This window comes from Actinia tenebrosa, unplaced genomic scaffold (assembly GCF_029948245.1).
Source record: "Actinia tenebrosa isolate PJP-AT-01 unplaced genomic scaffold, QUT_ActTen_1.0 PGA_scaffold5__44_contigs__length_20552954, whole genome shotgun sequence".
In the NCBI taxonomy this organism is placed as follows: Eukaryota; Metazoa; Cnidaria; class Anthozoa; order Actiniaria; family Actiniidae; genus Actinia; species Actinia tenebrosa.
In genome coordinates, this window is record NW_028292582.1 from 15037211 (window position 1) to 15063117 (window position 25907).

Here is a 25907-nt window from a genome sequence, read left to right on the forward strand (position 1 = left end):
GGGGTAGTGTGGGTCGAAGGTAAAAAACACTTTATATAATTAATAGAATACACAACCTGTCCACATGGCATTGTTAGGAGATCTCCCTCGGGATTGATTTCATTCTGTTGAAACAAAAATGAGAATAGAATTATTCCTTCCTTTTCTCATATATCCGTTTATGTGTTCTATCTTGCATCTTGAAAGGCTTCAGGTCAATAATGACGAATCTTTTAAGGGGAGACAATTGCAAGCAGAATAGAGTAAAGTTTTATGACTAAAATGGAAGGTCACGGTGTGGTTTGATGTCATCCATTAAACCAATCATGGAGCATTGTATTGAGCATCATCCAATCACAATGCTAGATATACAGCAAGAATTTTAAGAGTCACCTTTTAATAATAATAATGATAATAATAACTATGCAGCTTCTCGTTAATCCCATATAGGTAACTGTCCAATTATTTTCTTAATTGGACAGATCTTGTTGATATGGGATTAATTAGGCAGCTATATAATTAATAGGTAATGGGATTTCATGCTCCCCAATCAAGAAATAATTAGACTCGAAAACTTCCTCTGACTGCCAAATTGGACTCAGCCTATGGCCTCACCCAATTTTGTCAGTCCTCGGAATTTTTCTGGTCCAATTAAGAGCATGGAGTCCTATTACATATACTAATTTATTACTTACATAACCCTATTTACAATAGAAGATCAATCGCGCTTTACACAAATAAATCACTTTAATACCTCTTGATGGTAGGTGACCATCTCATCGAGGGTCTTGAACACTTTCGGCATTCCTACGATGACGTATTTACCAGATCGTGTCTGGTCAATCATGTAATGCTTACAGCGATTGGCAACCCTGGAAATCAAACATGAATTGATTGTATTCTAGACTGGTAAATCCAAGGTCATTAAAACAACCAAGTAATGTCTTTCACGTAATGCTTGGATAGATAGGTTACACAAAATATAATGTAGATTTCAAATGAACTAGATAAGTATAATTTAAGTAGATTTATATATATATTTTTTTTATTGATTTTATTGATTTCGTTACCAAAGAAAATACGCACATTATGCATGAGAAATTACAATCAGTACAGAGGACAAAAAAAAAGAAAGAAAGAAAAGACGGGCATGTGACAGGAGGCAGTCACAGGACAGAGTCCCAATTGACAACCGCCCCCTTACGGTAAAAGGAGTAAGAGTGAAAAAGTAGAGACAAAAGTATAAAAATTAAATATGATGTAGAAGAGATAACTAGCTAAAAACTAGTGTGAGCTGCGTCAGTGTTTCTAATGAAACTAATGATAAAAAGGTAAATTATACACCGTGAAAAGATGAAAAAACTTACTAACGTTTCCAATATAATGTAGATTTCATATTAACTTGCCGCATAATTTAATCCTATAGCTTTCATAAGGGAGTCAGTCTGACTTTGAAACATAGGCTTCTTTCGCTTGTTTTTACTTGCTTAAAGATTTCATATGACTATAAAATGTCACATCATTTATAATTCAACCAATCAGAGCCCACAAAATCTCTTCTCATCCAATCAGAATTTATGCCACGGACTATCACTGTCAAGGCTTGGCTCTTTTGTACAGTGAAATTTTGAGTCGCATAAATAGAGCTCTATGGTACGGTTAGAGAAAGTTCATTTAAAATGCCGAGAGAGGGGGGATGAAGATTTCTCCTCAAAAACCTTATTTTTCTAAAAGCTCCCTCTTAGGACTTAACTTAATTTACGAAGCCCCCCCCCCCCCCCTCCCAAAAAATCCATGAAAAATTTCAATTTCAAATTGAGAGCCCCCCTTGTATGCATGCCCCCACCTGTGGCATATTAAATGAACTTTCCCTTACAGTAAGAATTCAAATTCAATTCTTTTACTCATGAAAACTGTTGTACTCTACTCACCGAAAGGTCAATGAATATCCAAAACGACTCTCGCTGACTCGTATGAGGAAACAGCCTAGTGGCTTGTTGGTTAGAAGCCGCTCTGCTCGCCTGTGAGTAAGACAAGAGTGAGAAAATAAATTGAATAGAATCCTTTGCAATTCTTTACACTATCATTCCATGCCAACAATTATTTTGTCAATACACACTTCCTTCCAACCTAAACACACGCATTTGTCGGTCGGTCCGTCCGTCCGTCTGTCTGTCGGTCGGTCGGTCCGTCTTTCAGTTCTTCTGTGGGGTCCGCCTGCTTGTTGGTCTGTCTGTCTGTTGGTCCATCCATCTGTCTGTCTTCCGGTCCTTCTGTCGGGTCGGTCTGCTTGTTGGTCTGTCTGTCTGTCTGTCTGTCACATTTACCTTCTCGTAATGACACCATGGAACCAATCATGGAACACACCATCAGCCAGCATACCAGCACCTCTTGGTGCTTGTGTCTCCTTGTACCACTGAACAGCACTGGAAAAGAATTTTGAAATTCAAATTTTAAAAAAATTTAAAGGGACTCTGAGGTACCTGACAGATCATAGCTTAAAATGTACATCAAACCTTGTCGATTTTGAAAATCGAACATATGCCAAATCTTTCCTGGCCGTTAGGCGGTCTGGTGTATTAAATACTCACGTTTCCTTGGTAGTGATAGCACCGAATCTTTGTTGGTTGGGGTCAGGCTCCCGTACGAATTCCTCTTCATCGATACATCCATCACCAACACCCTCGTCTACGGTCTAGAAAGTATTAATATGACATCAAAAATACTTGAATGACGTTAATAGTCATTTCAATATTAATGAAAGACGTCAATATTAATATGTCATCAAAAATACTTGAGTGACGTCAATATTAATGAGTGGCGTCAATACTAATATGTCATCAAAATAACTTGAGTGACATCATAACTGCTTTGTTATGTCAACCAAAATGGCCGCCATCTTTTGCTAAATGCCGGATAACCGTGATAAACGATGCCATGAGATGTAATGGCCCAAAGTAACGCAATGTATAGTAATCAAACAGCATGTAACTTTGGCAGCGTAACGCAACCTATTGCATTAGGATGTAACATGGTGTAACACAATGCAAGGGAAACCTATCGGGATGTAACACCTTGGACAACACAACGCATTGCATCGGAATGTAACAAAGTGTAACGTAATGCACATGAATTTAAAAGTATGTAGCTTGTACAACGTAACGCAATGTAACATTCTGGCGTAAGGCAGCAAGGGCAGATCCATGAATTTTTGAGAGGGGGTCCTAACATATACACCACACAAAATCTAATTCAAAACTCTGGCAAAACTACATTTTAGGATCAAAATTATTATTTGAACCTTAGGTATGACCTTAGGTGGACCCCAAAACCCGTGACAGTCTTTTACTAACCTGCTTTCCAAAGTTAGCGGTTTGGGTTCCCATCTGATCAAAGCGAAGCGAAGCATATTTAGTTGTTTGATCCCTCTTTGGCTTGGGAAGATCTGAACAAATGATTTAACAGTCATACAAGGAAAAGATGGAAAGACAATACTGAAACCACAATTGTTGAAAGGGGACTACCTAACAAGATGGTGATGATGAAGATGATGATAAAGATGGTAATGGTCATGATAATGATGATGATGAAGATGATGGTTGTGATGATGAAGATGATGGTTGTGATGATGAAGATGGTGGTGGTGATGATGATGATGAAAATGATGGTGATGACGATGGTGGTGATGAAGATGATGATGATGACGATGATGGTGATGATGATAGTGGTGATGGTGGTGGTGGTGATGATAATAATTTTAAACAAAATCTATGACGAATTATAGGGCGCCAATGCCCGAAAGCTTGGGAATTTTTGGTCAAAAAAATATTTATTTAACCATGTACAACCATGATGGTGATGGTGATAACCATTTCAACCATCACAAACGGCAAAGTCAAAAGTACAGTAAATTAGCGAAATAGGTTAAACCAATCTGGTTCAAGGGGACAAAAAGACCGTGTCATTTACAGGAGCCACTAGATTACCGTTCCTTACCAAGTTTCTTCTTTTTTCTAAGAAGCTCAATCTGTTTATCAATCTCATGCCCCGGCAGGTGGATTAACTGTAGACAGGTCTTTGCTGTGAGTTTGTCTGTTTTGGAGGCTTTGCGAAGTCGCTTGTAACGACGACGGATCAGAAAACCACGAACAGCTGAAAGGCAAGAATAATAAGCAAATAACACCCAGAGAAGGTGATCTTTCCTTGGTATACACAAACATGAAAAACTCCTTTTACGAAAAAGGTGCATTCTGGTCTAGTTTGGGTGTTAACAGCACCAACAAGGTGCATTCTGGTCTAGTTTGGAAGTTTAAAACAGTGCCAACAAGGTGCATTCTGGTGTAGTTTGGGTGTTAACAGTACCAAAAAGGTGCATTCTGGTCTAGTTTGGGTGTTGACAGACATACCATTCTGACACTTACCTTTCTGCATGTGAATCACAGACTTGTTCACATCTTCAAGCATCTTGGCCAGTTTCTCTGTCTGCCAGTACTTCAGGAAGACTTTAGTTTTGCTGAAATGAAAAGGAACAAAAGCTATTTTACACCGATCTAGTATGAAGCGGCTGATTGCCAGATCGAATTGGCGTTTTAGGTCTTGCAGAGTGAGGAAAACCGAAGACCAGTAGAAAAACCTTGAATCATAAGAGAAAGACCTAACAAATCTACTCACAATATGATGCAAAGTCCAGGAATTGAGCCCAAGACCCCCGAGGTGAAAGAAATGTTATCAGAAACACCAATCCTGCTTCCCAAAGCCCTTTTATTTGGTTAGTTGCCCGCAATTTTTCAGAAATTATTTTACTTTTAATAATGCTATACACAACAGGTTCACTAGACAAAGCAATATGTTACATTTACCAAGGGTAAATGTCCGAGTTGGCTGAGAAATCATTTTACTATCATGGATGTATAATTTTTAATAGGCTACGATCATAGTTGATGGTTGTTGGACCTTTCCCGGATTCGCTTGGATGCTCGCGGAGTGATGGCCACGGGTCGAGGTTGGCTTTGATTAGACATTTCCGATTTAGCGGCATAGGGAAAGTATATTCCGCATTCTATAATCCGACCGGAATAGCATAAATTAAAAAGAGCTATCATCATTTTATTCCAGATTTAACCAATAGAATTTTCAAAACTCCTTATCTTACTGTTTTCTCAGCTAGTACAATGTATTATTAGGTAAATAACAACTGCGTAAGAAAGTTTGTAACTATTGTTACTTACGTTACTCCTTCGTCTTACTACTATGGTCCTTAATAGTCAATCCTCTTACTACGAAGAACTAATGTCCCAAACGTCATATACTTATGAACTTTATTATACACCTGTTGTATTCAACGCACCAAAACAGTCACAACTGACTAGTAAAGGCTAGTAGTATCAACATATCTTGAGATTTGTTTACAGTATTAAGCTAGGAATTTTTCTGCTCTCACTAATATAAACATGTGTTACGCCAGTTTGTTTTACTTTTCCGAAAAGTATATCAAAAAGAACATATATAACATTACAGTGTTTTTAGAATTCTTTTCCTTCTATTAGCAAGAGCACCACAAGTTGCTATTACAAAGGGTTGAAATGGCCTTATGTGTCGAAAAATATCCGAGGTCGCTGAGTACATTTTCAGGAATCCAATGGCGTGCTCTACGCGGATACGAAGCGACCTTAGCGCTCTGTTGGCATTCTGTTGTCGTCTGTTGTAAGCAATACGCCTTGGAGGGATAAGAGGTGGGGCGTTAGCGTATCCCCCATCAACTAGCAGCCTTGCTCGTCGTGGTAGATTCCTTCTTCTTCCATGGCCTATAGCAGGAAGTCGTCTGTATGACTCCGCATCGTTCATATGCCCCGGAAATCTGCAAGACGTTTGTTTACTATGAATACGTGTAGTACTAAATTTTGCTTATGTTCGTGTTTGTTTATATATGCAGTAAAATAGCAGCTAGATCGAAATACTTAAGCACAACATGACAACGCTACTATATAGCAAACGTACCCAGCTACAAGGAGTACTACCAAACCATCTGCGTCAACAATTAGTTGTGTACTCATAAAATGGTACTTTTTGTCACCTCTATAAGTCAAGATTACAAACTCTTCTTCTACCTGTAGTTGGCACCCGAGGTGTGTGTCTTGGACTGGTAACTTCTATACCAATTCTTCGTACGATAGCATCAAAGGATTCTAGTGTTTCCCCGGTCATGTACCAAAAGATGTGTGGATGTCTTCGTGCTAAACAATAAACAACTCTGCCACTGTTACGATGGTTAAGCAGCTGATTGCCAAAAAGTCGGGCTAGGAGATTAGTTCCCGTTGGTGCCGTAGAGACAAGCGCAACGAGTGTGATGAGCAGGTTCCCTATTACATGCATAGGAAATAAAGGGACCAAACGTTGTGGTCTTTGAAGACTCAGTTTTATAGCTGCAAAGATAGACAGCAGGGTTACTACAATAAACATTGGGAAAGGTGGGACATCCATTGCTGACTGACGCAAACAGGTAGTGTATTAAACATATATGCAACTTTTTCGTTCGCAATCACGAAACCAAACAAAAATATTTTTAAAAAACATTACGACCAGTGCACGTGTGCAAATTTTTAGGGCTCTTTTCACTTTTCTTAATCCTGTGAGAAAGGCGCGATGGACAACAACAAGCAAAGAAAACCAAGAAAAAACTACACTCAAGTCGAAGATACTCTTCTTCTTCAAGCTGTGCAAACATGTGGAAGAGAGTGGAAAAGCGTTTTGAGTTTTATGAGAAGGCATGTTGAGGTTTTGGGAGAAGCAGGTGATCAGTATTTGGCAGAAGGAAATTCCAACAAAGTGTTGCAGGAGCGATTAAGGAAGAGAGGTACTAAACTGCTTAACAACGCTCTTCCTTCAAGGTAAGAATGCTGTTGACCAAAGAAGAAAGGACTCTCAATAACGGTATTATATGGAGTGCGATGATTCTTTTATTTCCTGGTAGGAATGCCAGTGAAGCAAGCACGTCAAATAAAATAATTGATGAAGAATACTCGTCCGCATCCAGTGTGGAAGAAACTTGTAATAAAGATACTGAAGAAGTTGAAGACATTTGCAGAGCTATCAATGATCGCGAAACAAATTATGTGTTAGATGCAGAAAAGAACGAACCAAATGACGACCCTGCTGACATCCTTACACGAATCAAGAAAACAAGACAAAGCGAGAGGATGGAAGACAGGTAATTTATAAGCAGACAGAATTACTTTGAACGTTTCTCAAACCTATTTTATAATAAAACCTCGTTTATTTTGCTATTATCCTTTAAGGAAAAGACCTCTCAATGAAAGCTCAAAGTCAAGTAAAAAGCTGAAGTCATCTAGGAACTCCCAGGTCACCAGAGAGAAAAAACTGGACAGCTTACTCGAAGCAATCCCCACCGTTCTTGATGCGGCTCAAAGTGCTGCACGAGAGCACCAGAAAGCATTAAAAAGCTGGAGGGCAGTCCATGGTCTTGACGTGACAGATTCTTCGTCAGATGAAGACTAGCACCTTATAGGCTTTATGAGTTCTGTTCACGTTATTAATAAATAGACATTAAGCATCACGTTTTTTCTGGCCGGCATAAGCAGGTTTTTGTTCTTTCCCTGTAATTTAACTAGTACCTTTTAGAAACCTTCTCAGCAAAGACAAAGGTTATTTCATTATTTATCTATTGCTTCTTGAAAAGATTTTCAACTTCTTTTTGCTTTTTTTTCGTTTGCGTAGCACAAATGTTTGTCGAAAACACGAGATGTTTACTGAATCTCTCAAATATCTTGTTTTGTTCTGAATTTCAACGCATTGGTTATGTGCACAGCCTTTTCCACTGTAGAAGAACTAACAGAGAACTTGAATAAAATCCTGTTTTTTCCCCGCAGAGGAGAGGGTACAGAGTTGGGAAGTAAGTGTTTACAGGCAGTGAACAATCTCAGTAGGCATCCACATTTCAACTATATGTTAGCGATACGTACGTGTCCATGCAGAAGGAAAACTTCTCGAAAATAATAACCGTCGTGGTATTCTACATTATATGCTAGCATTCTTAGTCCTTTTATAAATTTAAGGGCCAGCATTTACATTAGTATATTATAAACGCAACTTTTTTATATAAATGCGTTTCAACGGGACGAGATCTTATTCTCGAGCACACTGCTCGTCAGTTAAGCTAATAAAACAGGTTGTGTTAAAGATATTAATTGTGCAATACCTTAAGTTAAATAGAACAGGTCTACTGAAAGCTGTTTCATTATTTGATTGAATTTTCTGGTCATAACGATGATTCTAGCCTTATTCCGCTGGTTTATGCTTATCCGCTAGTATATGCCTATTCCGCTCATATGCCGCTAAATCGGAAATGTCTATTTGGTTTCGGTCTCGGCTTTTGGCCTTTGTTCCGTGGGCGCCCTGGCGAGTTCGGGAAAGGTCTAATAACCCTTTATATATTAGCTTTTAGGTACTTACATTATTAGATTTAGTATTGAAACTATATTGTAAATAGTATTACATTTTAATCATATTAGCTCTTTTTAGTTTCTATTTATTGTAAGTTGTGTATGTGTATTTAACAGGGCTCCTTTTGATAGCAGGGGCATTTTGCCACTGAATGGACTACCCTGTTTTTTTATACTTTTTTGTTTAAATAAAGGTTTCTACTCTACTCTACTCTTTATTTTGTACCTCAGGAATTTTTTTTGTTAAGGTAATTTATTTTACTTGGATAATGTAGGGATTGGTTTCCCAAATCTCCCGAACTAGGAGCCCATGCTCAAAGGTGTACTCTACCTCCTCAAACTATCAGTGCTCTTTATTAAGGGTATTTAAAGCTAAAGCTGCACAGAACAGAGAAGTCAAATCAGACGTGGACAACCTAAGGATCGAACAGTGGACCTGTAGCTCTGAAGGCCGCGGAGTAACTAACTGAGCTACGCCTGCTCCTTGAAGACTCCTTAGGAATAAAATGTAGTGTTTGGCCTTGTTTCTGACATCAGGACAGATTTGCGAAATTTAAAAATAAATGGCGTAAAACCCTAGTATTTGACTGGTATCTGACACGAAATGAGATGCTATGTCAGAGAGTACGACACCCAGTTGTGAGCAATGGACTGTCTTATCAACTTACCCAATATGCCAGTCATTCAACTTGGACTTCTTGAGGATCTTACGACAGCTTGACTCGCTTGGCTTGAGGAATGGATCATACGCGATCATCTTAAAGCTGGAATAGACATGTACGAACAATCCACGTGTAGAAATAGTTTATGATTACGATATTTAGTAGAGGAAGATTTGGAAGAAAAAAAACCAAGCAGTAGCAGCAGCAACAACAACAGCAGCGATGAAAACAACAACAATGACAATAACAACAGCACCAACAACAGCAACAACAACAGCACCATCAACAGCACCATCAACAGCACCATCAACAGCACCAACAACCGCAACAACAGCACTAACAGCACCACCAACAACAGCAACAACAACAGCGATGAAAACAACAACAGCAATGACAACAAGATCAGAACCAACAACACCAACAACAGCAACAACAACAGCAGCATTAACAACAGCAGCAGCAACAGCAGCAACAAAAACAGCAGCGATGAAAACAACAACAACAATGACAACAACAGCAGCAACAACAAGAAAAGCAGAAATAGCAACATTTACTATTGCTATGCAGAATGCTCGTCTGCTAAAACACAAGTTGTATATAGAATTCTTTGTAGTTGACAGCAAATGGTGGTCAGTGTTTGACAACACATTTGAAGCAGATCATGAGATTCAATGACTTTAATCAGCTGCTTGAAACCCAGCAATTAGATAGTTATTTCTCTACCTGTCAACAAACTCGCTGAACGTCGGCCTCACAGGGTACCCTTCACGGCGGATACGCGTAGTTTCCAACACACCGGTATACTTCAACTATAAGAGAAACAAACGACTATTCATTATACAAGCAGTTATGTTTGCCAGAACCCCACACCCCTGCCCCATAACCACGCCCCTGCAGCAGGCTCTAGAGCAAATAAACATTTTTATTCTTTACAAACCTGATCTTCAACATATTTGTTATCGAAGTCATTTGACACCTGAAACACAGAACCGTGAGAAAAAATTAAGAATAATAATCAAATTGAGAAGCATGGATGGCGTCGCGTTGAAAGCGCTCATTTCTCACAACCTGGCATATGAATTTTGAGGGTGTCGTAGTTCGAGTGTTGGTACTCTCGCCTCTCGCCTATGGGGTCTCCACTTCGATTCCTGAACTCAGCATCACATGTGAGTAGAGTTTGTTAGGTCTCTCCCTTGATTCAAGGGTTTTTCTCTGGATTCTCTAGTCTTCCCGACTCCCATGCCTACCTTGAGGTGATTGGGTTTAATGCAGCGAATGAAATGAGGGTTGGCAGCGGTCAACTTTCCCATCAAGATCGTCAGAGAAGTCTATCATAAAAAGAAGCATTTGTACAATGTGAAGTTAGATGATGGTGGAGATGGGGATAAATAATTGATGATGATAATCGTGGTGGTTATAATGGTGGTGAAGGGCAGAACATGATGCTGATGACGATGATGGTGATGCTGTTGATGATGGTGATGCTGTTGATGATGGTGATGCTGTTGATGATGGTGATGCTGTTGATGATGGTGATGCTGTTGATGATGGTGATGCTGTCGATGATGGTGATGCTGTTGATGATGGTGATGCTGTTGATGATGGTGATGATGGTGATGCTGTTGATGATGGTGATGCTGTTGATGATGGTGATTCTGTTGATGATGGTGATGCTGTCGATGATGGTGATAATATTGTTAATGATGAATGACTGATGATGGGAGTGCTGCTAATGATGGTGATAACAATGCTGTAAATAATGAATGATAATATGATGGTGATGATGTTAATGATGAATGACTGATGATAATAATGATGAATGATGGTGATGATGTTGAGTGATGAATGAAGACGATGATTGTTGATTAAACCAGTATGTTAAAGCAACTGTCTTGCTCACCTTCAATTAACTGTATCGCATGGTTTAGAGCTTGCAATCGCTTGCACTGCTCACCCAATCAGAATACAGACAACTGCACCGTCACAGTAACGGTTCGCAATGTCTGCGAAGTGCGTTTCTACATAGTTAGAAAATAGTTACCCTAAATTGACTAGAGACTGTTGCTTTCTTGGCAGCTGGCTTCCCCTCTCTCGGCTTACTGACGCGCTGAAAAAACAGCCAAAAAAAGGCTCATTTGCAAGGTACAATTTTTCCTCCATAACGCGTGCAACCGCCCCATGCTGACAACATTGTTTAAATCGACCATAAAACCTGCAAACGACTGTAAATGGCAGCTAAAACGTGGCGTAAGCATGTTGCGCGCGACAGTTGTAAGAGAAAATTGTACCGTGTAAATCAGCCTTTAGTATTATATTGCTTGCATAAATAAATAAAACAAGGTAAAAATATAAAACAAGGCTTACGCTCTTCCTGTTGTCCAGTCCGTGTTTACCAACTGTGATTGAACCGGTCCTAGTTATCGATCCTAAATAAACATTTAATCGTTATATTGATAACCTGTAAAGACATCTGGGCACTGATCAAAGTCAGAACACAGCTAGCTCACAAATAGTTCTTGGTTCTTGGCGTAGTAAGATGGGGGTTGGCAAAATCACATTACAAACATCACCCAACCCCCCTTCCCCCTCCATAGCAGAATCAACAATTGCATAACTCCCCTTTTTAATCCTGCAATAGTCAAAAAGTTGTGATAGCCCCCCCCCCCCCCCCAACCCCTTCTCAAAACAACGTAACCCGCACCCAATTTAGCCAACCCTCCCCCCCCCCCCCCCCCCCCCATGTGCTAATGAATGAAAGCCCCCTTACCTGTGAAGATGGTGCAAATGAGTTCATTGCCACTCTTCTGTAGCACCTCTGTTACACTGTTTGGTAACGTGTCTCGGTTTTTCTCCAGGAAACCAATGCTGTCGTACTCAACCTAAAAACACAGACAGACAGACACAATACAATACCATCAGACAGACAGACAGACACGATACCATACCATCAGGCGGACAGACAGACAGACAATACAATACCATCAGGCGGACAGATAGACACAATACAATACCATCAGGCGGACAGACAGACAGACACCATACAATACCATCAGGCGGACAGACAGACAGACACAATCAAACAGATAGACACAATCAGACAGACAGATACACTTCAACATATTATAGTCTAGTAGGTTTGACACAGTAACGTTGGTGCTTGTTTTCAGCTCGTAAGAATCTTAGCATTAGCACTAAACTCCTAGACACCCTGTGAAGAACATACCTTGCCAGCGTAATGCAGGATAGTAAATTTTTCGAGTCGTGATTTGTTTGAGGTCACCAAGTGCTTGCTTTTTCCACAGTTCTTGATCAGCTTCTGCACAAAGGTTTGGTCTGTACTCTAGGATAACAAAACCACAGATAAAAGTGTTAAATCAAAAAGAAATTCCAGTGGGAAAAAATGCCTTCCCCCCCCCTCCCCCCCCCCCCCCCCAAACGTTTTGACTGATCTAGTTCCTTGACAAAATACCACTACAGCCTACTTAGTTACTCCTGTAACAAGTTTGTTTTACTTGTTTGCAGGGGTTACGTTAACTAAATACCTTTTTACCTTGGGCATAATGTTTTCCCATTTCAGACCATGTGTCATTTCCTACAGTATCGTTTCTTTGTTTAACGGTTGCACATGGTAAGAAGACACATAAATATAGATACAATTTAAACAAAGAATCTTATCCTCAAGAGAATGATATTTGTTCTGAAATGAGAAAACATTACGTCCAAGGTAAAGAGGTTTATAGACCCCTTGCAGCACGTTGGAATGCAGCTCAATTTGGAGGACATAACAATAGGGTTCCGATTCACAGAAGATTGAAATTCTTTTGTTTTGTCCTCCAAATTGAGCTGCTTTGACATCACATCCAAGGGGCTATTGAGATACAGATACGATGAAATGTTTGTGTGAATGGTCGATGCATAAACCTGCGTCCCTTAATGCTGCATTTCTACATACTATACATAGTAGCTCATCCAATCAGAACGCAGCGTGGATGATTATAACCACTAGTTGGATTTGACCAAACATAGAAAAAATTATTTTATTATTCAACTATTCACTTTAAGTAGAATCAATCCTGAGAATATTGAATCACAAACTTACCTGTGGGAAGTGACTTTCTTCGTCCAGAAGAGCTAGGAGGCCAATTGGTTTGTTGAGAAACAAGTCCTGGAAAGAAAGAGGCCATTTAACATATACTGTATTTCTTTAATGTTTTATACTGCTGCGAGGTAAGCGACCGCAAATGAACCTCAGTCCTTTCCTTTTTCTAGACGAATTTTGACAAGCATTGTTGAACCTAGTCCAGGGGGCGCTTATCATTTTCCCGGAAAAAACGGAAATTCTGGTTGGAAGACAAATGGTATATATCATTCCGTTTGGAGAGTTCCAGAAAACTCAGTCTTCAGATTGAGGTAATCCACTTTTCCCGCTCTTTTCTTATAATTAGCAAATGAATTTTTTAACCGGATGGATTGGTTTAAATGGTAAGCTCCACAGATATCGACCAATACTTTTCTCAATCACTAATTATGCCTAGGTATGCGGCGTGTATATATTCCGAAGAAAATTGAAAAAATTTAAACTTTTATTTTTACTCGTCCCAGTTCTCGTTCAGTTTACTTCGTCGCGCACTCGAGGAGATAAAAGTGGGTCCAGTTCTGGACTATGCTGATCAAAAAAAGGAACTTGTTTTCACGTGCTCTCGTTCGTTCGAGGGGGGGGGGGGGGTTCGAGGGGGGGGGGGTATGGGGGGTTTCGGGGTAGCAATGGAATGTAAACTCGCGTATGTGTCATTGGCTTTCCCAAAAACTTTTTAGGTTAAAAATGGTTTTAAAGTTAGAGGCAATCGAAAACATCGCACAGATGCACAGAAACATACAGGGGCTTTTTCTATTTTGTTTGTTTGTTTGTTGTTGTTGTTGTTTTTTTGGTGCAATGAGCGAAGATGGAACAAAAGATCTTACCAAAACAGGTTTGTTGTCTTCGAACGTGATGGTCGTCCAATCAATTTCTTCTTTCTTGTACTCTTCTTGTTCCCACATGAAAATATGCTGCAAACCAAATGCCAACACAGTTGGTAAATAAAAATATAGGACTTACGGCTTGTGCAAGTGGCTTTTAGGAGTCTTAATTGCGATGGAATGGTCAGAAGAAGAAGCAGCTTATGAAGAAGTGAAAACCAGAAAACGGAGTCAGAATTGAAAGCAGCAGAAGGGTATATAATTCCTAAGTCACGTGATACCTGATTAAAGAAGAACTGTAACTGTTCATTGGCCAGATTAATGCATGACTGCTCGAAGCTGTTGTGCTCAAAATGCTCAAACCCAAAAATATCCAAGATTCCTGAAAGACAATGACACCTTAAATTGCTACGATCATTGAAGTGCGACCCACAAAGCTCTATGTCTCGTTTGCCGACTAGCATTTCAGTGACTGTCAATTAAAGAACTAGTTCTTTGACTGATGGTCGTTGAAATGCTAGCCGGCAAACGAGACCGGGTCGCACTTCAATGATAATGGTAGTAAACAAGTGAATAAAACATTTTCTAAAATGAAAAATACTGATCGAGCTAATTTTAGAGAAAAGGGAATCCTAGGTCAGGAAACTTGAGAAAAATTAGATGTCAAAGCACAGGGTTCATCATTATATTACCTATTTCCATGACCCTTGTCCCTTGGGCCAATGCAGGTGGCGCTAGTAGATGGTTGATCTTGTTGACTATCCAGCTGAATAGGCGACCATACAGGGCTTTAGCAGTGGCGTCTCGCACATCTATGACAAAAAAAACACTGTTATATTCTAAAATAGTTGCTATGAATAATACTATAAAAATGTGAAAAATGGGAGGGAATGTTTTGGTGAGAAAAAATGAAAGAATGGGAGAAATGAAAAAATTGAAGGAAAATTTGATGTCTGACAAAAAAGCAAAAAAATGGGAGGGAAATGATTAATTTCTTTACTGAGAAAAAATGAAAGAATGGGAGAAAAATGGACAGACCGACCATCTATGAAAGAGCTTAATAGACCTAATCCAATGTTTTCCCATTTCATACCACATGTCATTCCCTAGAGTATAATCTCTTTGCTTAATGGTTGCACATGAGAAGACACATGAATATGGATACAAATCAAACAAAGAATCTTATTCTCAAGAGAGTGACATGTAGAAATGGGCAAAACATTTCGCCCAAGTGGATTTGGTCAATACAAAAGTTTCCTAATAGGCTCCCTGTGGAATATGCTCCAATCCACAGGTAGCCCACACATATCAGATGTTGCTGACCCACCTAAAGCTTGATGCTTATGAAGCCTTCTTCTGATAAGACTTCCACGAGTTACAGTCGTGGTGGAGGTTAATACACTGCTGAGCTTCTCCGGGTCTGTACCCAGGAGTTGCTAGAAGATAATCGACAGGAAAAACGATTTGTAAAAAAAGAGAAAATTTTCAAATGTAAGTGTCAGTTGGTATCATTTTTGTTACCAATCATGCTGAAAACTTAATATTCTAGGTAATTTGATTAGTAAGTGTTATGGCTATAATATTTTACATTACTGTAGATATTCATTTTAAGTAGTGATGGCTTATAAATATTGCTTGTAGCAGATGAAGTACTGCTTGTCTTCATTTGGAAGATGGAGGCTGGTTTCTGTTTCTATTGTTGCAGGCAATACATTTCTGCTATTTTTGTTGTTGCGGATGCTATTGATGTTGATGCTGTTGTTGCTGCTGCTGCTGCTGTTGCTGCTGTTGCTGTTGTTGCTGTTCCTGCTGCTGCTGTTGCTGCTGTTGTTGTTGCTGCTGCTGTCATTGTTGCTGCTGTTGTTGCTGCTGTTGCTGTTGCTGCTACTTTTGTTATTGTTGCTGCTGCTGCTTAGTCAGCTAATATTCACTTTTACAATACTCAGTTTTGGCTGACTACATTAAGACTTGATAGACAATGCTTTCATTGTTGCCACTGGCATTACCATAACAACAAGTGTTTTTATTCTTACTCATTCTGTACTTACTGCTGTTATCTTGAGCTCTTCCTGTTTGTCCATTGTCACAGCTCCATCATCTTCTCCTTCTTCTATCTCAATATTTCCCATGTTTAACACCAGCGACAAGATCTGGAACATGTTAGTTTGTTCCTAGCAAAACATTAATAAAAAATAAATAATAAATATAGGCTTTAGTTTTAAAAAAACTAATTTATTCGCATCAGTGAGTGCAAAAGGAGATATTGAGGTTAGCCCTATCGTGAATATCTCCTAGGATCGAATTAGAATTTAGTAGTTGGTTTTTGAAGAGGAAGGAAAACCGGACAAACTGGAAAACCCTTGAAGCACAGGAGAGAACCAACAAACAACTCAACTCACGTACAACACTGAGCTTGTTGGGACTCAAACCCAGGTTGCATTGGTAAGAAGTGAGTCCTCTCACCGCTAGTCACCACTCATGCTTCCCTTAAGAGAAGGAGAAGCAGAAGGATGAGGAAGAGGATAAGGAGTCACAACACATCAGCTATGTTTTCTTACCTCTTCCATAAACCCCACCAAGTCAACAGCATTCATGAGTGTGTCATACAATTCTTTGTTCTTCTTAACATCTTTATTTTTGAAGCCATTAGTAAAGAAACTGTAAAGATTTAACAAAAAATCAAGCATTATAATTGACAATTGATTGAGATGAATTTGATGAGAGCATTAAAGACTACAATGATGTTTGATGATAATTATTAGTGACGGACCATTAGATTTTTGAGGGGGGTGGGCAATTTATTTTGTGCAGGAATTTGTTTTTATGCCTCATGGCTGTGCAGGACATACCTTGGAATTTTTCTGGCACTTTTCTTATGTGACAGAGTCAAAAGACACTATTTTGGGCAGTAATTATTTAGTCATAAATCTATATTTTTAATTAGGAATGCCTCATGTACACATAGGAATGTAATTCTTTAGTTAACTGTTTGCGTGGAAAATGCGTAAGCAAGAAATAATTTCCGTACGTAATTACATTACAGTGAGTCATGCCTAGGTTTGGCGCTTGTTTACGTAAGTTCGTGTTTGGGACATCCTGTTTGCGCCTAGGGCGTGCAACATTGCGTAGGATGTGTAAGGTCTTAAGAATGCAGGTTTTCCCATAAAAGTAGGCCCAAACTAAGCTTAAATCAGTGTAGTAAAAGTTCTTGAAGACGTTGCACATATCAAGACAAGGAATTCTCTACGATGTAAAGAGATATCCTGTAATCTCGTTCCCGTTTTTTTTTTCATGTATTGTAAAGTTGTGTGAATTTTTCAATAAATTCTTTTGTCAAAACCACTTGCAATCTGATTCATAGCTGAGCGCCTTGCCGCCGGTTACATTTTTGGTGTCAGAAGTGGGATTGCAAGAAAGTTGACATTAGTAGTTACTGATTATTTACCAACGGGAACGAGATTGAAATCATGGCGGAAGAAGCTGTGGCTGCACTCACAGAGCAATTGGCTGCACTCAAGGCACAGCTGGATGGCATGCAGGCTGAAGGAGGACCCCCTGCCCAACCTGTTCCTGCACCAGTGGTACAAGTGACAGTGCCAAGGGAGAAGAAGCTGAGAAAGTATGCTGGTGGCAGAGACGACAAGGTGCTTGAAGACTGGATAGCGGATGCACAGAGGTCTGTGGCTGCCCAGAAGTTAACTGATCAAGAGGCGGTGGATTTCCTGTACCATAGCTTAGAAGGTGCGGCTCGAGATGAAGTTCGACTAAGGCCTGTGGATGACTGGACAGACCCGGATGGCTTCTTCAGGATTCTAAGAGACGTCTTCGGGGAGAAGCTCACCAAGACCCAGCTTCTCCAGAGGTTTTTCGCCAGAAAACAAGGTGACAGAGAGCCCATCCAGGACTTTGCCCATGCCCTGATGTCAATGGCGGAGCACATAACCAGAGTACACGTAGGAGCCCTGGAAAACAAGGACCAGAACCTCAGAGACACATTCGTTGAGAACTTGCGTGACAACCTGTTGCGCAGGGATCTCAAGCGCTATATCAGAGAACATCCCGAGAAGACCTTCAACGAGGTGAGGCAAGAGGCCTATCGTAGCTCGGAAGACACAGATAGAGGAGCACATCGCCATGCAGCGGCCAAGGAGGTGTTGGTGGAGAGCAACCAAGTAAATGCCATCCAAGAGCTTGCAGCAGGACAGAAGGCCCTGGTGGAGAGGCTCATGCAGCAACAAAAATTGCTGGATGAGCAGCAGAAGCTGCTAACCCAACTTACCATGAAGTTAGCAAGCCCATCACCACCACGAAGTCCCCCACGTGGTCCGAGGAGATGTTACAACTGCCACGAGCTTGGACATCTTCGGCCGAACTGCCCAAAGCCCCTGAAAGACAAGGCACCAGCAGCACCACAGAAGGAGTCAAACTCCAGCTCTCCACGGCAGTGAGCCACGCCGTGGAGAGGAACTGTAGTGGCTCTAATTCTCTTTTTCAGAACGAAAAGTTTGTCGGGACAAGTCCCACAGTGGTGGCGAGGATTGGCGGAGTACCTGTGAAAAGCTTAGTGGATACGGGCTCCATGGTTACCCTCATCACCGAGTCGTTCTACAGGGAAAAGCTACAGCCAACCCTAGGAGACCTACACCCTGAAACAAGATTACTGCAGCTGCGAGGAGCTAACGGTTTGGACATCCCTTACATTGGATATATCGTCGCTACAGTAGAGATCGGAGGAGTGGTGGTCCCTGGGTGCGGCATCTTCATCACGAAGGACACAGCAGCCACTACAGTAATGCAGAGGAGGGTACCTGGCCTACTGGGAACCAACGTTCTTGGGCAGGTGCCCCAATACCAACAGATCCTGCAAGATGAAGAGAAGAAGAGTAAACGTAAAACTGGGTTCGTGAAAGTAGCCGGCTCAGACAAAGTCTGGGTCCCTGCTTTCACAGAATCTGATATCTTGGTCACAGGCCCATCATGGGGCACTGATGCTGTGATCGAACCCCTTGGTGTACCAGTAGAAGGAAACCTCACCGTGGCCAGTACTCTCGTGGATACTACCAAGACGTGTTACTATGTCAGAGTTGCCAACCAGACGGCAAAGGACATATGGCTAAAGCCGAGGACGCGGATTGGAATTGTGCGAGAGGGAGAGATGGTCAAGAGAGGAGAGCAGTTGGAGTTCCTACACGAGAATAACATGGTGACAGTGTGCTGTAACCTTAGTGCTGACCCTCAGATGCCACCCCAACGGGAAGCTGTGGGCAAAGTACGTTGGCAAAGGATACAGACACCCCCTCACGGGATTACCCTGGAACATTTCCCCGGGACGGAACTTCAGAGGGAGAAAGCTCTCCAGATGTTCGAAAGAAATGAAGAGGTGTTCGCTTCATGTAAGGAGGACCTTGGCTGTACAAAGACAACATATCATCGCATCTACACAGACGATGATGTGCCTGTCACAGAGCGTTACAGAAGGATTCCTCCAAACCAATACCAGGAGGTGCAACAGCATCTACAAGACTTGCTAGAAAAAGGAGTGATATGTTCAAGTGAGAGTAACTATGCCTCCCCAATAGTGCTTGTACGAAAGAAGTCTGGAGCCTTGAGGATGTGCGTCGACTACCGGAAGCTGAACCAGAAAACCAAGCGTGATCAGTACCCCCTACCAAGGATAGAGGAATCACTGGAGGCACTGCGTGGCGCAAAGTACTTTTCCACCATAGATCTGGCATCAGCCTACAATCAAGTTGAAGTCCATCCTGATGATCAGCACAAGACTGCGTTCACAACGCCCATGGGTTTGTTTCAGTACACTCGGATGCCGTTTGGACTACAGAATGCCCCAGCGACCTTCCAAAGGTTGATGCAAGGAGTCTTCCGAGAGGACATACTTCGCACCCTGATGGTCTATCTGGACGACATCATAGTCTTCTCATCCACCATTGAAGAACATCTTGAGCGGTTGGAAACGGTATTCAGTAAGCTGAAGCATCATGGATTAAAGGTTGAACCAGCCAAGTGTCAACTCTTCAGAGATCGGGTGTCCTACCTGGGGCACGTGGTCTCTGCTGACGGTGTCGAGACAGACCCTGAAAAGACAAAGGCAGTTAACGAGTGGCCAGTTCCCCAGACAGTGCGCGATGTGCGATCATTCCTTGGTTTCGCGTCTTACTACAGAAGATTTGTCCCCAAGTTCGCTCAAGTGGCAGGTCCGCTGCACAAGTTAGTTGCTGAGCTCGGGAGCGGAGGAAGTAACATGACCACCCGGAAGCAGATTGGCGTACTGTGGACAGAAGAGTGCCAAAAGAGCTTCAACAAGTTAAAGAATCTACTAACCTCAGCACCAGTGCTGGCCTACCCGGACTACACCAAGCCCTTCATCCTAGAGACGGATGCGTCCAACGAAGGATTGGGAGCCGTGCTGTCCCAAGAACAGGACGGAAGAGTCAAAGTGATCGCTTATGCCAGCCGAGGCCTGAGAGGTGGAGAGCGAAACATGGAGAACTACTCATCGAGGAAGCTGGAACTACTAGCCTTGAAGTGGGCTGTATGTGAGAAGTTCAGGGAGTACCTGCTGGGATCGAAGTTTGTCGTCTACACAGACAACAACCCGCTGACATACCTACAGTCAAAGAGTAAGCTGAAAGCTGTGGAGCAGAGGTGGGCTGCAGAGTTAGCAAACTTCAACTTCACCATCAAGTATCGCCCTGGACGTCACAATCAGAATGCAGATGCTCTAAGTCGCATCAACCGAGATGAAGAACCAACCACAGTTGAAGTAAGAAGCACCCTAGCCTACTCTACCAATACTACAGACCTACCAGAAGAGGTACGTCAACATTTGATGGTATCAGCAGCGTTCATAAGCAACACAGAGACAAGTGCGCTGGAAGAGCAAGCAACCTCATTCCCAACCACACCTCTCACAGAGATCCAACGACTACAGCAGGAGGACCCATGTATCAGTCGTCTCCTCCACTACTGAAACCTTGGACGTCGGCCAAGTAAAAGGCAAAGCCAACAAGAGACAAGGGATACAAGGAAGTTGCTTAGTCACTGGAACAGGATTGAGGAAAGCCATGGAGTTCTCTACCGCCGTACAGGAGTCGGACAGGGAAGTGAGCTTCGGTTACTGCTACTCCCCACATCAATGAAATCACAAGTACTGAAGGGTGCGCACGATCAATGTGGACATCAAGGACAAGACAGGACAGAACAGCTCTTGAGGAAAAGATGTTGGTGGCCCGGTATGCAAGGAGATGTGAAGCAATGGATCTCCAATTGTGAAAGATGTGTCATTGCCAAAGGATCCTACCTTCCAGTCAAGACACCGATGGGCAGCCTACTAGCTACTAGGCCATTGGAAGTGCTAGCGATGGATTTTACCTTGCTTGAGCCTGCAACAGATGGAAGAGAAAATGTCCTCGTGTTAACAGATGTGTTCACAAAGTTTACAATTGCTGTACCTACCCGTGATCAGAAAGCTACAACCGTAGTCAAGACCCTGATTAAAGAATGGTTCCTTGTGTATGGAATCCCCCAAAGAATACACTCTGACCAAGGCAAGTCATTTGAGGCAGAACTAGTCAAGGAGTTGTGTGCAGTGTATGGAATTAAGAAGTCAAGGACAACCCCCTATCATCCTCAAGGAAATGGGCAGTGCGAAAGATTCAACCGTACACTACATGAGCTTCTAAGAACTCTACCAGCAGAAAAGAAAAGAAGGTGGCCTGAACACCTGAAAGAGTTATGTTACGCCTATAATGCTACGCCACATGCAACGACTAGATACTCACCCTTCTACCTGATGTTTGGTAGAGATGCAAAGCTACCTCTGGACATTCTACTTCCTGATGATGACAGACAAGTGACAGTAGACAACCAGCAATGGATTACCAAGCACCAGACTCGTCTACGAGAAGCTTATACCACTGTGACACAAAACTTGAAGGAAGCTGCTACCGTCAGAAAGAAGATCCATGACCAGAAGGGCAGAGCACTGGCCGAACCACTACAAGTTGGAGAGCGAGTACTCCTTCGCAACCGTAAAGTCAGAGGAAGAAACAAGATTCAAGATAAATGGGACAACCAAGTGTACAAAATCGTCGAACGAAGAGACAACAATACATATGTCGTTGAAAGAGCTGATGGACATGGAGGAGATAAAGTTGTTAGTCAAGGAGAAATGCAAGTGTGTCCAAGACCAATGCTGGAGATACGAGGACGACACAAGCAAGCTGACAGGTCTAGACAAACATGTACTGCATCGCCAGAATCATCAGATGAAGAAGATGACATTGGAGGAATGACAATCGCCTTTCAACCAATGACAGAACCAGCTGAACCTGATGATGATGATAGTGATGATGCGTCTGAGGAAGAACTGGCTGCACCTGTACTCCGACGTTCCACAAGGACAACGGCAGGCCAACACAGCAACCTCTATAATCTTCCAAGATCCGCACTTCAGCACTGACGAGTCCACCTGCGTATCATTGTTCCTGAATTTGCTCGAGGACGAAGCAAACAAAAAGGAGGGGCAAGTGTGACAGAGTCAAAAGACACTATTTTGGGCAGTAATTATTTAGTCATAAATCTATATTTTTAATTAGGAATGCCTCATGTACACATAGGAATGTAATTCTTTAGTTAACTGTTTGCGTGGAAAATGCGTAAGCAAGAAATAATTTCCGTACGTAATTACATTACAGTGAGTCATGCCTAGGTTTGGCGCTTGTTTACGTAAGTTCGTGTTTGGGACATCCTGTTTGCGCCTAGGGCGTGCAACATTGCGTAGGATGTGTAAGGTCTTAAGAATGCAGGTTTTCCCATAAAAGTAGGCCCAAACTAAGCTTAAATCAGTGTAGTAAAAGTTCTTGAAGACGTTGCACATATCAAGACAAGGAATTCTCTACGATGTAAAGAGATATCCTGTAATCTCGTTCCCGTTTTTTTTTCATGTATTGTAAAGTTGTGTGAATTTTTCAATAAATTCTTTTGTCAAAACCACTTGCAATCTGATTCATAGCTGAGCGCCTTGCCGCCGGTTACACTTATGTACGATTTTTTTTCACTTTTTAAAACTGTGCTCACATTTTTTGGGTTTCTGCCCAACCCCACCCCTCCTCAAAAATCTAATGGTCCATCCCTTAGCTATGACAGTAATTAATGACAATGGCCGATGACATTGTATAAAGTGATATGATGATGATGATGATCAAGGTACTATATGTAAGGATACCTACTTGTATTTATTGGGAGATCCCAGATGGTAATTCTGTAGTTCTTGTTGGGATAAACCAGCAAACATGTAGTAGAAAATGTGGAAGTTTTCTTCGCCAGTATTCTGCATGGCCACCCTAGACTTCTCCAGAAGATACTCAGAAATCTTAGCACCAATAACTGTTAAGATAGATAACATAGATCAGTCATTGATGTTTTCTTCTGGGATATTTTATTGATTTTATACATTTTCGTTTACCTGAGCCATTTATGAACTTTATTTGTATGTATTTCCCAAATCTACTGGAATTGTCATTCATCACTGTCTGAGCATTGCCAAAAGCTTCCAGCAGTGAGTTCACCTAATATATAATGATAAGTATGATCATTGTTTTACTTAATTATTATATTCTGACTTCCATCACATGGGTGGATCCAGGAGAGGGTATACCATTTTACCATTTATGATCAGGATATAAACACAAAGGATTAACGATACAGTAGATCTCAGCTCATCTTTGGGGAAGGGGGGGGGGGTTCTCCCCTGCACCCCTTACCTAGGTGCACACCTGCATCAAACTTCCAATTATAGTCTGTGTGTATTGATTTTTGATCAAAAAACCAGACTCTGGAAGTTATTACATGGCCGGCTGTAGCCACCAATCAGACTGTAAGTAGTCCAGTTTTTAAAAAAGGTGTGGTCCTGTTTTTTCTTTACTTGTGTAATGAATATTTTTTATAAGGGGGAAAATGGTTCTGAAGTTAAAAAGTAGTGTGGTTGAAACTGGACCAACCATACTTGTGGCTACGGCCCTGATGGAGGTAGGTGAAAGAAGTATGAAGATAAGAAGTATGAAGATACTAGTGCAGTACCTGTAGGATCTGCTGTTCAAGCTGAGTGTTCCCTTGTGATAGTTCAATAATTTGGCTGATCAGGAACTTGGTAGATTCTGTTTTGCCTGCTCCACTTTCACCACTGTAAACAAACAGAAGATAACATGACATGGAGAAAAGAACTGGTCAGGGAGGGGTGGATGGGGATAATATAACAGACATTCATAGACAAAAACTGAACTGGTCAGGGAGGGGTGGATTGGGATAATATAACAGACATTCATAGACAAAACTGAACTGTTCAGGGAGGGGTGGATGGGGATAATATAACATAGACATTCATAGACAAAAAATGAATTGGTCAGGGAGAGGTGGGGTGGGGTGGGTGGGAAAAACATGGCATGGACATTCATAGATGATGGACATGTGTTGCCAACAAAAAAACTGGACAGGGAGGGGTGGGTGGGGAAAACATGTCATAGACATTCACAGATGATGGACATTCATTGCCAACAACAACAACTGGTCAGGGAGGGATGGGTGGGGATAATATGTTATGGATATTTTTGCAGACAATTAGAGTAGTCATTGGTCACTACCCATGAGCTATATATACTACAAACTATCAAAACCTTCAAGGATCAGGGAAGGGAGGCTGAGGATAGATTGTTACCTGATAACACAGCACTGGTGTTGTGGTTTAGCAACACCTTTACCGAGTACCGCCTGATATGCTGCATCAGCAACTGCATAGATATGAGGAGGCTCTGATGATTTCACAATTTCTTTGTACTTGTTGGAAACCTAATTAATCATTGCATCATAATGAATTTTTTTTACTTGTATGCACAAGTATAGGAACATATATTATTTAGGGACCAAATGTTTCAGTTATGTTGTGGGGGGGGGGGGATGGGTTAATTTTAGAAGGGGGTACAATTTTCAGAATCAACTGAAAGTCATTTTTTGCAATTTCAAAGTATTGGCTCTGAACTGAGCTTTATAAATAAGGAAGAAGAAGAAGAAAGGATACATTTTTAAGTTACATATATTTAGGAAGTTTCAAATTGCATTGTGTCTTTTTTCCAGACTTAACCACTGCCCCCCTCCCCCTGCGACATGTCAAACGATCGGTCCCTTATTACGATTAACTTGATGATTAATATTTTAAAAATTCAAGCATAATTTTTTATCTTTTCTTTCCACTAACACTAAAATCAAATAATATCAAACCCAGCAAACATATAAAGCTTACACTAATAATATTCACAAAGGACAATCACAAATATTTATCTTTAGTTAAGTTTACTTTAACTCACCTTTTTATTATAAATATCCAGAGTCTTGAACGGATTGACAGCAATCAAAATATCTCCAACATATGTCTACAAAAAAATTGTCAAAATATTGAATTATTAAACGACAAATTGGCACAAACTTGTTCTTGAATATTCTTTTATCCATCGTAGTAAAACTAAGCTCAAGGTCGGGAAGTTTATAAACTTTTTTCACGCCCTCATCTCTAAAAACTACTTAAACTGATTTTCTTTAGATACAATAGTAGCTCTTACATAGATTTTATCCTGCGAATAACGTTGTCTAAGTTCCTGTAAAATTATTTGAGCATCTAATTTCGGCAAAGTCGCCAAATCGTCCGCCTTCCCTCCAAACTTCGACGCCATTTTGAAGGAATGAAGTATAAAATTGGACTTTTAAAATAGTTCCGCTCAGGTTCAGTGAACGATTCCACAGTATTATGCAAATTTTTAAGTCTTGTTTTCATTGACAT

At 41.1% G+C, this 25907-nt stretch overlaps 3 protein-coding genes across 3 annotated transcripts in view; 1 reads left to right on the forward strand and 2 right to left on the reverse strand.

Annotated features, from left to right (window-relative positions):
- The window catches only part of LOC116290229 (myosin-IIIb), a 27688-nt gene extending 1827 nt beyond the window's left edge, over positions 1-25861 (reverse strand). The window contains exons 1-29 of the mRNA XM_089037985.1: positions 25690-25861; positions 25438-25503; positions 24792-24922; positions 24158-24260; positions 23544-23646; positions 23308-23464; positions 16618-16717; positions 16108-16230; positions 15387-15495; positions 14752-14871; positions 14341-14441; positions 14063-14149; positions 13200-13265; positions 12324-12440; positions 11868-11979; positions 11465-11526; positions 11142-11207; positions 10348-10428; positions 10038-10076; positions 9824-9909; positions 9107-9202; positions 4401-4492; positions 3976-4131; positions 3333-3424; positions 2571-2674; positions 2307-2405; positions 1911-2000; positions 734-851; positions 57-104 (exon numbers count right to left, since the gene is read on the reverse strand). Of these exons, the coding sequence (XP_088894111.1) occupies positions 57-104; positions 734-851; positions 1911-2000; positions 2307-2405; positions 2571-2674; positions 3333-3424; positions 3976-4131; positions 4401-4492; positions 9107-9202; positions 9824-9909; positions 10038-10076; positions 10348-10428; positions 11142-11207; positions 11465-11526; positions 11868-11979; positions 12324-12440; positions 13200-13265; positions 14063-14149; positions 14341-14441; positions 14752-14871; positions 15387-15495; positions 16108-16230; positions 16618-16717; positions 23308-23464; positions 23544-23646; positions 24158-24260; positions 24792-24922; positions 25438-25503; positions 25690-25800 (2835 nt within the window). The 5' untranslated portion in view covers positions 25801-25861. The remainder of the gene's footprint in view (positions 1-56; positions 105-733; positions 852-1910; positions 2001-2306; positions 2406-2570; positions 2675-3332; positions 3425-3975; positions 4132-4400; positions 4493-9106; positions 9203-9823; positions 9910-10037; positions 10077-10347; positions 10429-11141; positions 11208-11464; positions 11527-11867; positions 11980-12323; positions 12441-13199; positions 13266-14062; positions 14150-14340; positions 14442-14751; positions 14872-15386; positions 15496-16107; positions 16231-16617; positions 16718-23307; positions 23465-23543; positions 23647-24157; positions 24261-24791; positions 24923-25437; positions 25504-25689) is intronic.
- LOC148906671 (uncharacterized) lies at positions 4976-6517 on the reverse strand. Its single transcript, XM_089037988.1, has 2 exons — positions 5977-6517; positions 4976-5836 (listed from the first exon to the last, which is right to left on the reverse strand). The coding sequence occupies exons 1-2, from the start codon at positions 6030-6032 to the stop codon at positions 5491-5493; spliced, it is 402 nt and encodes a 133-aa protein (XP_088894114.1). The 5' UTR covers positions 6033-6517; the 3' UTR covers positions 4976-5490.
- Positions 6571-8644, forward strand: LOC148906672 (uncharacterized). Its single transcript, XM_089037987.1, has 2 exons — positions 6571-7186; positions 7275-8644. Exons 1-2 carry the CDS (start codon positions 6873-6875, stop codon positions 7492-7494), a joined length of 534 nt encoding a protein of 177 aa, XP_088894113.1. The 5' UTR covers positions 6571-6872; the 3' UTR covers positions 7495-8644.
- Positions 25862-25907: the final 46 nt, after the last annotated feature.